The 13,961-nt window shown below is 46.0% G+C and overlaps 1 protein-coding gene across 1 annotated transcript; it reads left to right on the top strand.

Moving 5' to 3' along the window:
* The first annotated feature begins 792 nt into the window (after positions 1-792).
* LOC129456796 (uncharacterized) lies at positions 793-8,988 on the top strand. Its single transcript, XM_055226671.1, has 6 exons — positions 793-815; positions 3,803-4,031; positions 4,794-4,908; positions 4,971-5,087; positions 7,984-8,095; positions 8,918-8,988. Exons 1-5 carry the CDS (start codon positions 793-795, stop codon positions 8,067-8,069), a joined length of 570 nt encoding a protein of 189 aa, XP_055082646.1. The 3' UTR covers positions 8,070-8,095; positions 8,918-8,988.
* The last annotated feature ends 4,973 nt before the right edge of the window (positions 8,989-13,961 follow it).

The following is a 13,961-nucleotide window of genomic DNA, read 5'->3' as shown; positions in this document are numbered from 1 at the left end:
TCTTAAACGGAAAAATGATTTGCTTTGCCCTGGCTCACCGCCTTTCAATGAACGGTTAGTGGGCTCTTGCTTTAGACAAACTAATGCGAAGAAAAGTCCAGGCCCAGATAATATTTGTGGCCGCCTGTTGTCCTCCTGTGCGGAACAATTAGGTCCAGTTTTCTTTTATATATTTCAGATGTCGATCCACCAGCAGAGGGTGCCAAAGACATGGAAACAAAGCACAATAATTCCTGTGGCCAAAACAAAACACCCCAAGGTTTTAAATGATTTTAGACCAGTGGCTTTGACCTCACTAGTTATGAAATCCTTCGAGAGGCTTATGAAAAATGAACTTGTTCCTTTAGTGGAGCACTTGCTTGACCCCCTGCAATTCGCACACAGGGCGGGCCGGGGGGTGGAGGATGCCACAGCAACTCTTTTAAATATGGTCCTTAAACACCTAGAGAGCTCGAAAACTCATGCAAGGCTCCTATTCTTGGACTTCTCAGCTTTTAATACCATCCAGCCACACCTTTTAATTGATAAACTTGTTTCAAATTTTAATTTGGATTTTAACATGGTGGGCTGGATTTTGGACTTCTTCATTGGGAGATCACAGAGGGTAAAGGTGAATGGGTGCCTCTCTGATGTCTTAAATTCTTCTACAGGATCTCCTCAGGGTTGTGTGCTCTCACCACTTTTATATATTTTGTATACAAATGACTGTCGCAGTAATTATGTAAATCGACATATATTGAAATTTGCAGACGACTGTCATCATCAGTCTTTTACATGGCGATGAAAAGGACCATGGCCCAGTTGTTGAGGACATGGTACAGTGGTGTGACAACTCTTTTTTAAAACTAAATGTCAGTAAGACTAAAGATATGTCTATTGACTTTAGCAGACAGGTCACAACTCCCAGAGCGACTGTTATCAAAGGTCAAGAGGTAGAGCTAGGGGAAAATTGATTGACCTTGATTGACCACAAACTGAACTTTAATGATAACACAGACATGCTGTGCACGAGAGGTCAGAGCATCTGTTCTGCCTCAGAAAACTGTCGTACTTCCAGGTGGACAGGACTTTGATGACTTTGTTCTATAAATCTTGCGTTGAGTCTGTTTTAACTTTTTCTATGTTGTGTTGGTATGGGAATCTGAATATCAAAGCTAAAAAATCTCTCAGTAGAATTGTACATTTGAGTGAGAAAATCTTGGGGGTCCAGCAGACTTCTCTGTCTGAGCTGTTCTCCAGACAGGTGAGAAGGAAGGAGCATCTTGTCTGATGATGCTCATCCTCTTCATGATGAGTTTAGTTTTCTTCCTTCTGGCTCTAGGCTCAGGTTTCCTTCAGTGAGAAGTAATAGGTACAAGAACTCTTTTATTCCTGCGGCCATTTTGCTTTTAAATGCTGTTCAGGGTAGAAACCCATTTTAATCTTACTTACCGCTGGGTATTTTTCCTGTTCTGTAGATAGACAAATATGTACTGGTTTTTCTTGTGTCCTTTCAATGTTTTTATATGTGTTTGTCTTTTTTGTTTTTCTCTCCATTGTAAAACTAATTGCCCCATGGGGGACACAAATAAAGTGAAGTTGATATTTGAGAGTGTGAGTTCTTTGCGTAGTATCCGTTTGTATTGTTCATTGGAATAGTGTCCGTTGGCTTTGATTACAGTTACAAAAGTCAGCAAAAGATTGAAAGAGTGGAGCTGTGTCAGCCTCCTACCAGACCCGTAGGGTGAGATGATGAAGATGTAGGCTCCGGTCTTAGCTCGCCATCCTAATCAAGAACACCTGGCCTGCATTTGAATAAACAGGATTACTTTAGTGACTTGAATAAAAATCAAATGTCTAAAGTAATTAACCTGAACTAAGTTACATTGCTCAGTTCCATTGTGTACACGAATTAATTTACCATTCAAAATACAATTGTTCAATTGCAATTAAATAATCTCTGAACAAGGTGCAGTGTTAACCTCGCAGGTTTTCACATGAATACATTTAAAACAATCATTTAGCAATAATTGGGTCTTAAATTACAGCATAAACATTGAATAATCAATTCACAACAAAGTGCTAAATGCTCCAAAAAGGCATTACATAAGTTTTACAATAAGCACAAACAAGAAACCAACGTTAGCCCGAGCATGCTAATGCTAAGCTAGTTAGCTTAGCGTCGGATGCTAACAGCGCGTTACATTCATTCAAAACTCACCAATTCCTCAGTTTAACATCGCGTGATGACGTCACGGACTCCCCACGGACCGGAGGTTTAGCTCTTTTCACAGCTGCCTCGGGAGCTTCCCCCACAGATCTGACTGGGAAGCTGCCGTCACAGATTGAAAAGGTGCTCTGTGTGCTGTGATTGGCGGACGCGGGTCACGTGATTAGGGGTGCGGTTACGTAAGGCACGTATGAGACACGGAGGACAGGAATAAATATATAAATGTTGCTTTTATATAAACAAGATTTAACGGCAGGTCAAAGCAGGAGTTTAATCAAACATTGTTTTAATATGACAGAATTTCAACCTGGGTTACACTTTGTTACTTTGGCCCCAGCTCTCTGCAGGTCATTCACTCGGTCGCCCCGTGTGGTTCTGGGGGTTTTGCTCATTGTTCTTGTGTCATTTTGACCCCACGGGGTGAGATCTTTGTGGACCCCAGATCGAGGGACATTATCAGTGTCTTGTCTTTCATTTTCTAATAGTTGCTCCACAGTTGATTTCCTTCTTCCCTGTTGCAGACTGAGTGTTCGGGGCCTGGTGTCTACAGTTTTGTTTGTGGTTCCTTTGCTCTTTGGTCTTGTCCATAGTGGAGTTTGAGTCTGACTGTTTGAGGTTGTGGACATGTGTCTTTTATACTGAGAACGAGTTCAAACAGGGGCCATTAATACAGGGAACGAGTGGAGGACAGAGGAGCCTCTGAAAGAAGAAGGTACAGGTCTCCACATGTTTCAGTCCTCCACATGTCTCCCGTCTTGCCATGAGTGGGTCCCTCTGTCCCTCTGTTTGCAAATGAGTGTCCTGGACACATCTACAGCCTGACCGTCCTGGTTTAGTCCTGGTTTAGTCCTGGTTTAGTCCTGGTTTAGTCCTGGTTTAGTCCTGGTTTAGTCCTGGTTTAGTCCTGGTTTAGACTAAACCAGGTTTAAGTCAGAACTAAACCATGTCTTAATACTTCTTATAAATGCTTATACCAGGTCTAAATTAGGACTAAACCAGGTGTATCTTAAGTTAGGAAAGGGGTTAAGGTTAACGTTAAGGGTTAAAGGTTAAGGGTTAAAGGTTAGGGGTTAAAGGTTAGGGGTTAAAGGTTAGAACAATGTTTTAGGGCAGTGAACATTTTAGCAGAAGTGACTTTAATATCTACAGTTGTGAACAAGGTAAAAAGTTTTGTCTGCATTTGTGTGTGTGTGTTTTGTGTGTGTGTCTGTGTATGTTGGGGTGTGTTTGTGTGTCTCTGTGTGTGTATGTGTGTGTGTATGTCTGTGGGGGTGTGTCGGGGTGTGTATGTCTGTGTGTGTATGTCTGTGTGTGTATGTCTGTGTGTTTGTGTGTCTCTGTGTGTCTGTTTGTGTGTCTGTTTGTGTGTGTATGTGTCTGTTTGTGTGTGTGTATGTGTCTGTTTGTGTGTCTGTTTGTGTGTGTGTATGTGTCTGTTTGTGTGTGTATGTGTCTGTGTGTGTTTGTGTGTTTGTGTGTCTCTGTGTGTCTGTTTGTGTGTGTATGTGTCTGTTTGTGTGTCTGTTTGTGTGTGTGTATGTGTCTGTTTGTGTGTGTGTATGTGTCTGTGTGTGTTTGTGTGTTTGTGCTCAGGTGTAAAGTGAGTGCAGAGCTCAGCCTGTCCTCTGGCGCCCCCTGTGTGGCTCAGTGTGAGAAGTGCAGCTGTGACATCAGGGCGACCTTCACCCCGTCCCTCCTCCACCCGTACAGCACCGTCCTGGGACACCTCCAGCTCCACAACACCACCGCCCTCGACCTCCTGCTCAACCGCTGCCTCTTCACTGTCGGCTGTTTGACCTGCTCCCACGACTCAGCTGCAGAGGTCAGACGCGAGGGGTCAGAACACGAGGGGTCAGTAAACCCCTCAGGGTCGTTACATTGACTTTCATTTCATAGAGACTGATCCTAAACATTAAAAGTCTCATATTCCTCTTTTCTCTGTTTTAATGTCGTTTCCTCGTCACACACAGACCTGGAGTTGTGTTTTGTTTCGTTCACATGTTTAACACACAGACCTGCAGATTTAGGCTGAAAACACTCTGTTCCACCTTGTGATGTCATCGTGTGGTGATACAGGAAGTGCTCCACTGTGTTTTTAAACTCCACACACCTTCATTTATAGAATCATTTGGATCATTTCAGTCCTGGAGTTGTCTCTTATCTCGACTGAACTAAAGGTAAAAGGAGGAAGAACTTGGAAACTTCCACTTGATGACATCACAAGGTGGAACGTCGCATTTTGAGCTTTGGAGATGTTACAGACTAATAATAAAGTGTGACTCAAACATGTGAGAATGAAACAAAACACAAGTCCAGGTCTGTTTCAATGAGGACACAGTGTGGACATGGATTAAACCTCATATGGGTCAGTTTTGCTGTAGTTTAAACCATATTTACTTTTGTCAGAACCTTAATATTAATCCAAACTTATTTTAATCTTTGCTGTAGCTCTAATAATCGCCTCCTCGAGGCAGGTCCTCACGTTTGTGTGTTTATATTTACAGATTTTATTCCCTCAGACTGTGACCCATTTGCCCCAAACATCTTAAACATCCACACAAATATAAACATGTGTTTCCCTCAGAATCTGTCCTACGGCCAAACCAAAGAGTTAAACTGTGAGCACTGCCACGACAAACTCAGCCTCCAGGTCCAAAGTGCACGATTCCTGCTGATTCAGCCCCGCAGCAGCAAAACAGGTGAGCGCCCCCTACATGTGAATCCTGGGACCGCAGCCTCACAGCCTCTTCTGTGTCTGCAGGTCCGAGCGACAGCACCGTCCACCTGAGAGCACCCCGAGACCCCCCGTGCAGAAGGGCAAGCCCCTCCCCCAGAAAGGAGCCTGTAAACACTACAGACAGAGCCACCGCTGGCTCAGGTACTCACTCCAATGGGGTACTCTCTCCACTCTAACGGGGTACTCTCTCCACTCTAACGGGGTACTCTCTCCACTCTAACGGGGTACTCTCTCCACTCTAACGGGGTACTCTCTCCACTCTAACGGGGTACTCTCTCCACTCTAACAGGGTACTCTCTAAGGGCCTCTGCAGTGTATTCCAGTGGTTCTTAACGTGGTTCGATCGAACCCTCGGGGTTCAGACTCATATGACTCGTGGACTGTGAGCGTCTCCAGACTCGGGCCGTGTCCTGATTCGACAAATGCACCTTTCCTGTGCCGAACACTGCTCCCTCCAAGCTGCGCGCGTGCGCACTGCTGACACGGTCTCCGCGCACAGAAAATCTGTGCTGCGCACAAAAAAAATCAAACCGGAGTTGAAAATAAAATAAACACACAACAATTCATTCTGCGCTATTTTTCAGTGTGAGTCAGTGAGTGTGACCGGGACGAGCTGCTCCAGACAATTATGTGATTCACAGACGGATTTGCGCAGATTATCGACGCCATTGACAGGCTCCTCATGTCCCGCTCCCAGAGTTTTAGCCGATGTGGCCGATGTGGAGTGAAAACTCACTAATGATTCTAAGTGTTTAACTCCTTAATGTTCCCACGGCCCGCCCTCGGGCAAAGATCCGCGCGTAAAATTACGCGCGCGTAATTGCGTAACTTTACGCACTGTTTTGCAACAGTTTTGCGTTTTAAACATGACGAAACGGATAAAACAAAGGACGACTTTGTGGATCAAATGTGTATTATGTGTAATACACATAATACACACAGACTTTGCTGTGAAAATGACTTTGCTGTGAAAATGACATTAGAGTGGCCAAGGGGAAGCCCTGCATTTCTGACCTGGTCTCTCAAAGGAAACAGCAGAAGTCACTGATCTGCAGTAAATATTCATTATTATTGTGGCCTGATGGAAATGAGGTGATGTGTGTGTGTTAAAATGTTAAAAATAATAAATAGCATAAATAAAGTATGTTCATTATTGGAATACATAATACAATAGAAAATTAAAATAATTTCAGTGTGGTAGTGTTAAAAAAGGTCATGTCTTTGTTAAAATGTGTGTGTGTAATGTGTTGTGAGTTCATACATTGTGTTGGTTTTATTCTTTGAACACAGTGATGTTAATACACGGTTTATTTTGTGCACAAGTAAAAACAAACATATGTCTTGAATTTGAAAAAAATTATATTTTATTTTTCAATAAAGAAGGGTTGAATGTGCATATGGAACCGGTGGGGTTCAGTACCTCCAACAAGGTTAAGAACCACTGCTGTATTCATACTTTGAGGTGACATCATGCTGGGGGGGGTTCTACGTGTATATCTATGGTGTAATGTTCAGCAGTTACTGTGGAGACACAATGCACACGTTGGCAAACACTGTCAAAAAAGTTGTAAGTATGAAAACTCGAGAAAAAATACAAAATGGATTTAAAGAGTACAAATAGGTGAGAGCGACTTAGTGAAAAACTGTTGGCTAATGCTAATGCTAATGCTAATGCTAATGCTAGCTTGTGACTGTCATTTTATGTGTTAAAGTCCAACGACTCGCACGAACCGGCCCCAGTTTGTGAGAGCCAACAACTGCGTGTCTGACCTCATGACCTGCAGTGTGGGGGCGCCCCAGTGTGGGGGCGCCCCAGTGTGGGGGCGCCCCAGGACACTGTCCTCGTGTCCTTTCTTTTCACCCTTTACACTGCAGACTTCAGACACAACACGGACACGTCCTGCAGAAGTCTCTGATGACTCTGTGGAGCACAGATTAACACAGGACTTTGTGGACTGGTGTCAGCAGAACCACCTCATCATCAATGCAGAGAAGACCAAGGAGATGGTGGTGGACGTCCACAGACGCGACTCTACTGCCCCCTCAGTGAACATCCAGAGAAGGGACATTGAGAGAGTGGACTCATACAAGTACCTGGGTGTTCATCTGAACAACAAACTGGACTGGACTCACAGGACACACTGTACAGGAAGGACCAGAGCAGGATCCATCTCCTGAGGACACTCAGGTCTTTGGAGTGAGAGGGACACTCCTGAAGACCTGAATGACTCTGTGGTGACATCAGCCTGTACGGTGTGGTCTGCAGGAGCATCACAGAGAGGGAGAGGAAGAAGCTGGACAAGGTCATCAAGAAGTCCAGCTCCGTCCTGGGCTGTCCTCTGGACTCAGTGCAGGAGGTGGGGGACAGGAGGGTCCTGGGCTGTCCTCTGGACTCAGTGCAGGAGGTGGGGGACAGGAGGGTCCTGGGCTGTCCTCTGGACTCAGTGCAGGAGGTGGGGGACAGGAGGGTCCTGGGCTGTCCTCTGGACTCAGTGCAGGAGGTGGGGGACAGGAGGGTCCTGGGCTGTCCTCTGGACTCAGTGCAGGAGGTGGGGGACAGGAGGGTCCTGGCTAAGGTCATTTCTATGCTGGTCCATGAGTCTCGCCCCCTGCAGGACGCTCTGTCCTGGAGAGCAGCTTCAGTGTCAGACTGAACAATGAACACAGTGAACACTGAACATGTGTCATTCACACGTACAAGTCACTTTACAGAGATGTTACATTAGAGTCTATTTTTAGTTTATTTTTAAACTATTTATCTATTATCTTGTTTTATTGAATGTTCCATTTTCCTTCTGTTCTTTAACTGTGCGGTGCAACACTGGAATTTCCCCCCTGTGGGACTAATAAAGACAGATCTGAGTCACAGAGCTTCAGACAGAGCAGTGCATACAGTTAGCATCACAGACGTTGATGACATCAGCTGCAAAGTATGAGCGCTGTATTACACTGTTAGACTCTGCTGGACCGTGCTGGACCGTGCTGGACCGTGCTGGACTCTGCTGGACGTTGCTGACGTGTGTTTTTCTGCTCTCAGGTTCCCCTGCTGTGGTCGGGCTTATCCCTGTGATGTTTGTCATGACGAGGACCAGGACCATCCGATGGAACTGGCCACGAGAATGATCTGTGGGTTCTGCGCCAAAGAACAGGTCAGAACTGAACGCCGTTCTCCACGAAGAACAGGTCAGAACTGAACGCCGTTCTCCACGAAGAACAGGTCAGAACTGAACGCCGTTCTCCACGAAGAACAGGTCAGAACTGAACGCCGTTCTCCACAAAGAACAGGTCAGAACTGAACGCCGTTCTCCACGAAGAACAGGTCAGAACAGAACGCCGTTCTCCACGAAGAACAGGTCAGAACTGAACGCCGTTCTCCACGTCACTGGAAACGTGAAGTGCATTTGACAGGTTCTTTTTTTATCATCAATTTGACAATAAACAGACAAATGCTCAGGTTAAGTTTTTCTTTTTTTTAAGTAAGCTCCCACCATCCTCACCTCTTCCCCTCCTCCCTCGCTTCTCTCCGCCCGCCTGAAGTTTTACCTTAAAGTAGAATTACACCTGATCTGAACAGAACACTTTTAATATCGTCTGCGTTGAGTTTTGTCGACTGCAGCTCAAGTTCAACATGTGAAATAAAAAGCACCGAGCCCATGACACAGGGAGGCGTCCAGCTATTTTTGTTTTTTTAAAACACATTTTTAAGCCTCGCTATCCACGTTTTTCCAATAACAGGTTTTCAGATTTGTACTAATTATTATTTAATTTGATGGGAAAGTAAATGTGGAAATATCAGTTTTACTCGAGTCCAGTTTGTTTATTTTGATAAATATAGATGGATTATTAAAGCCACAGACTCAGACACATGTCCAGTGCACATTATCACAACATTCAACAAAACAGGACAGTGTGTGAGTGTGTGTGTGTGAGTGTGTGTGTGTGTGTGTGTCTCATATTTGTGTGTTTTTCAGAGTTTTTGTAATGCAAAGCCGTGTGTGAGCTGTGGGAGCCTGATGACCAGAGACTCTTACAGTCGTCACTGGGAGGGAGGTCAGGGCTGTCACACCTCACAACGCACTCACACAACACTTAAACATGTAAAACGTCCTGACAAGAATTATTTCTGTTTTTAGAAATGATCGTCAAAAATACACCAATAGTAACAAGACGATCTCACGGAAAGAAGCGAGTGAGAAGAAATAATGAGTCACACGTCACACGTCATTCAATCAAACACAAGTGACCAGTGTTTACATGATTATTCTCAAATACTTAAACCAAACCAACTTTATCACACTTGGGTCATGGGACTTTATCAATTCAGATTCACATGAACCTGATTCAGATGTGGAGTTTTATTTGGAACAGAGACATTTAAATCTGATGAAGCTTCTTAAAATCTCAGTTTTTATCATGAATTTGAAGAATCCTGTTTTCTGACGTCTCCAAAATGATCAAAAGTCATAGATATTTCATTAAAATGAGTCTTTGACATGAAGCATTTTCTGATCATCATCATCCGCTTTTTATGAAAAATAAAAGTTTCAAAATTTTCCCCTGAGGTTTTTGTTTCTGTGGTGTCACTTTTACTCAGCTCTTTGTAGTTTCACTTAATCTACTTTAAGAATCAGCCACAAAACACTGAACATGAGCTCAGCACAGGCCAGACTCTGTGAGGCAGCAGCCCGTGTCCAGACTGTGTCCAGCCTGTGTCCAGCCTGTGTCCAGCCCGTGTCCAGACTGTGTCCAGACTGTGTCCAGTGTCCAGACTGTGTCCAGACTGTCCAGTGTCCAGTGTCCAGCCAGTGTCCAGACTGTGTCCAGACTGTCCAGTGTCCAGCCCGTGTCCAGACTGTGTCCAGTGTCCAGCCCGTGTCCAGTGTCCAGCCCGTGTCCAGACTGTGTCCAGTGTCCAGACTGTGTCCAGACTGTGTCCAGACTGTGTCCAGACTGTGTCCAGTGTCCAGCCCATGTCCAGACTGTGTCCAGCCCGTGTCCAGTCTGTGTCCAGTGTCCAGACTGTGTCCAGTGTCCAGACTGTGTCCAGTGTCCAGACTGTGTCCAGACTGTGTCCAGACTGTGTCTAGTGTCCAGCCCGTGTCCAGACTGTGTCCAGCCCGTGTCCAGACTGTGTCCAGACTGTGTCCAGTGTCCAGCCCGTGTCCAGCTTGTCTCCTGTGTCCAGCCCATGTCCAGTGTCCAGCCTGTGTCCAGTGTCCAGCCCGTGTCCAGCCTGTGTCCAGTGTCCAGTCCGTGTCCAGACTGTCTCCAGTGTCCAGCCTGTGTCCAGCCTGTCTCCAGTGTCCAGCCCGTGTCCAGTGTCCAGTCCGTGTCCAGACTGTCTCCAGTGTCCAGCCTGTGTCCAGCCTGTGTCCAGTGTCCAGTCCGTGTCCAGACTGTCTCCAGTGTCCAGCCTGTGTCCAGCCTGTCTCCAGTGTCCAGCCCGTGTCCAGTGTCCAGCCCGTGTCCAGCCTGTGTCCAGCCCGTGTCCAGCCCGTGTCCAGCCCGTGTCCAGTGTCCAGCCTGTGTCCAGCCTGTGTCCAGTGTCCAGCCCGTGTCCAGCCTGTGTCCAGCCCGTGTCCAGTGTCCAGCCTGTCTCCAGTGTCCAGCCCGTGTCCAGCATGTTAAACAGCAGCAGCCCGTGGTGCGGTCAGTCCTCACAGACCCCGCTCCAGCAGCTCTGGGACCACCTCCTGCTCCACCACCGGCCGCTCGTCTCTTCTCCGTTCTTCCCTCTGCTCTTGGCGTTCTCCAGTTACGTTTTCTTCAGCGTTCCGTTTGCGGTGATGGACGTCGTGGGGGACAGGCTGCCTTATTTCTACCAGTTCAAGATCCAGCCGAGCAGAAAGCCCACGTTAAAGATGATGTGTAAGAGCTTCATGACGGCGCTGTTTAACCATGTGTTTTTTGTTTTGCCGGCCGTGGTCGTCGGAGCTTTCGTCCTCCCGTCGCCCGTGCTGCCTCAGGACGCCCCGACGCTCTATGACGTGTGCGTGGACGGACTCGCCTCTCTCCTCCTCTTTGACACGCAGTATTATCTTTGGCATTTCATACGCCACAAGAACCCACAGCTGTACAAATGGATCCACGCCGTTCACCACGAGTACATGTCTCCTTTCTCCTGGTCAACAGAACAGCTCAGCGTCCCCGAGCTCATGACCGTAGGATTCTGGAGTAACCTGGACCCGATAGTGCTGCGCTGCCACCCGCTGACCACATGGGCCGTGACCGTGGTCAGTATCTGGATGAGCGTGGAGGATCACATCGGCTACGACCTGCACCACCAAAAACCAAACAGGAACTACGCCCCGTTCTTCAGCCACTGGGACAGACTGTTTGGGACCGAGGAGAAGCTCACGAGGAAAGAGTGAGAGGGAGGACGAGTGAGACAGGGGACGAGTGAGAGGGAGGACGAGTGAGAGGGGGGGCGAGTGAGAGGGAGAACGAGTGAGAGGGGGGACGAGTGAGAGGGGGGACGAGTGAGAGGGGGGACGAGTGAGAGGGAGGACGAGTGAGAGGGGGGACGAGTGAGAGTGGGGACGAGTGAGAGGGGGGACGAGTGAGAGGGGGGATGAGTGAGAGTGGGGACGAGTGAGAGGGAGGACGAGTGAGAGGGGGGACGAGTGAGAGGGAGGACGAGTGAGGAGGGGGACGAAAACGCCGGCGCTAAGGCCTCGAATCTGAGCTACTAGAAGTTGTGGTGAGTTGTCTTGTTTCAAGGGGGCTGTCTCGCTTGGGGGAAAAGAAAAAAAAAAAAAAAAAAAAAGGGGAAACTAAGATACTGAAACACTAATACTAACACTTTAAATTGAAAACCTTGCCATTACTTGCTGTGCCCTGGTGTGACCTCCACTCTGGTATGTAGCTGTTATTGTGAGCGCTGGCTGGGATTGAAGGCTCACCGTTTGGTTCAATTCTGTCATTCTGAAGGTAGAAGACGTCGGACGACATTTATTCTAATAAATTTAGTCCTTGATGCGCCTCGCATGAATGAGGACTTGTCAATAGGAGGGTTGAGCAAAGCCTACTGTATTCCTAAATTGTGTGTTCTGGGCTGAAATTGTCGCAGTAACGTGGGTTTTTATGAATACAGAGAGGAGACGAAAATAACGTCTAGTAAAAAATTCACCCTACGGACGCGTAGAGGTTGGTATTCAGCGCGCTGACCATTTTAGAGAAAATGGGAAAGAACCAATCCAGGAGCGAGGCTCAGCGGACCCCAGAGTCTGCAGTCACTGCAGCCATGCGCAGCAAGTATGGTCAAGGTTGTCTTCATTATTTGCATATTTGGTCAAAAGAACATGGGTTTCCTGAGAGTGGGTCTTTTAGCTTGAACCAACTGAACAAACTTAAAGCAAGTCTTGAAAAGGAAAGAGAGAAACTAATGCAGGCTAAGAGGGTTCCTACTGCAAAATTACGAATGATAAATGATCAGGAGAAATGTCTGAGTGTGTGGATGAGGCAGAAAGGCGTGATCGTAAGAAAATGTGCAAACAGGCAGCACATGCCAACGCTGAGATAAAGAATGAATGTGAGAAAGGGAGTAAATGGGAAGGTCCCAAGTGGGAAAACAAGAATATGTGTGAGAGTAAGACGGGGCCGGATGGTCCGTCAATTTATTCACCCAGAAATCCTTTTACTCAAACATATACACCTGCAAACAACACTGGATCCAGCACACTCACACAAGTACACAATGTTAAAGAACGAGTTACTGCTGTTGGTTCTCGTCTCTATCCAGATCTGAGCGCCCTTTCTGCTGTGCACATCGACCCTGACCTCGACCTCTGCCCGCCTGTCAGCCGAGCCCAGCAGCCTAAATCAGAAGATGACGAGGAAGACGCACCACCACCACCACCTAAAGCTAAACCCAGACTGACCAGGACGACACCAGTGGCTCTGCGCAGCACCGCAAAAACAGCCGGCACATCCAGCACATTTCCTATGGTGGAGGCTGTCGGTCCGGATGGTCCTGTGTTTGTGTATCGACCTTGGGGCACGGACGAGGTGGAAAATAACGCACGTACCCTGCCCGATCCTGCAATGAGTGGAACCAGATTTGCAACTGAGTTTCGTGCCTTTTATGAGGAGTTCCGTCCATCTGGACGAAAATGCAGAAAGATATAAAAATCAACAGAGAAGTTGTCTTGAATCAAAGGTCTGATTTATTGAATCAATTGTGCACAATTGTCAAAGATCTGTGTCCCTAACGGTGTCGTCTCACCCTCAGCTGACAAATGTAAATAATACAGAGTATTTATACCACCAAAACAATCTTGCCAGTTTGGTCTAATCGAAGCGGCTTTGACGCCAGACACAAAAGACATAACAACATAACAGATAGTATTATGAAGGTTAGGTCAGAATGATCCATAATAATACAAATAAAGATTTATGCTAAAGAAAGACATAACAGTGTTTAATACAAATATGTGACCAGAGCGACAGACGACACGAAGATAAACACTGACATTATGTGAAGAATCGTTAGAACGAAACAGCGAAAACAAACGGAACAACATCATTATATGTAAAAGTACACAAAGTACACACACGGGAGCAAAAAATACTCAAGTATCACATGAAAAAATCTACTAAAAGTGCCTGTTTTAAAGAGTAAAAAGTAAAAGTATTTCTCACAGATTTTGAGTCTTATAAAACTTCAAATGTGGTGATTTTGATAAAGATTTGAGCTGAATTTTGTTCAACAGAAACAAATGAATCAGTCGTTTTTTTCTGTTTTTATTCGTTTATTTTTGTTTTGTTTAAATTCTACGTGTTAAAAATAAACCCTCAGCAGGTCTCACACAATAAGAAAAATACTTTTACTTTTCAGTCCTGTTCAAAAATGTAGTGGAAGTACAGATACTGCTCTCAGATGTACTCAAGTAAAAGTAAAAGTACACACTGTAAACTATACTCGAGTATAAATTTGAGGTGTGTGTACTTTACTGCTTTGTTCGTGTATAAACAGATGATTGGCTGATTCTCTGTTTATTTGACGTTTGTGAATTA

Source organism: Periophthalmus magnuspinnatus, chromosome 14 (genome assembly GCF_009829125.3).
Source record: "Periophthalmus magnuspinnatus isolate fPerMag1 chromosome 14, fPerMag1.2.pri, whole genome shotgun sequence".
Lineage (NCBI taxonomy): Eukaryota > Metazoa > Chordata > Actinopteri > Gobiiformes > Gobiidae > Periophthalmus > Periophthalmus magnuspinnatus.
Note: the sequence above shows the minus strand (reverse complement) of the source record. Positions and strands in the feature narration are given on the sequence as shown.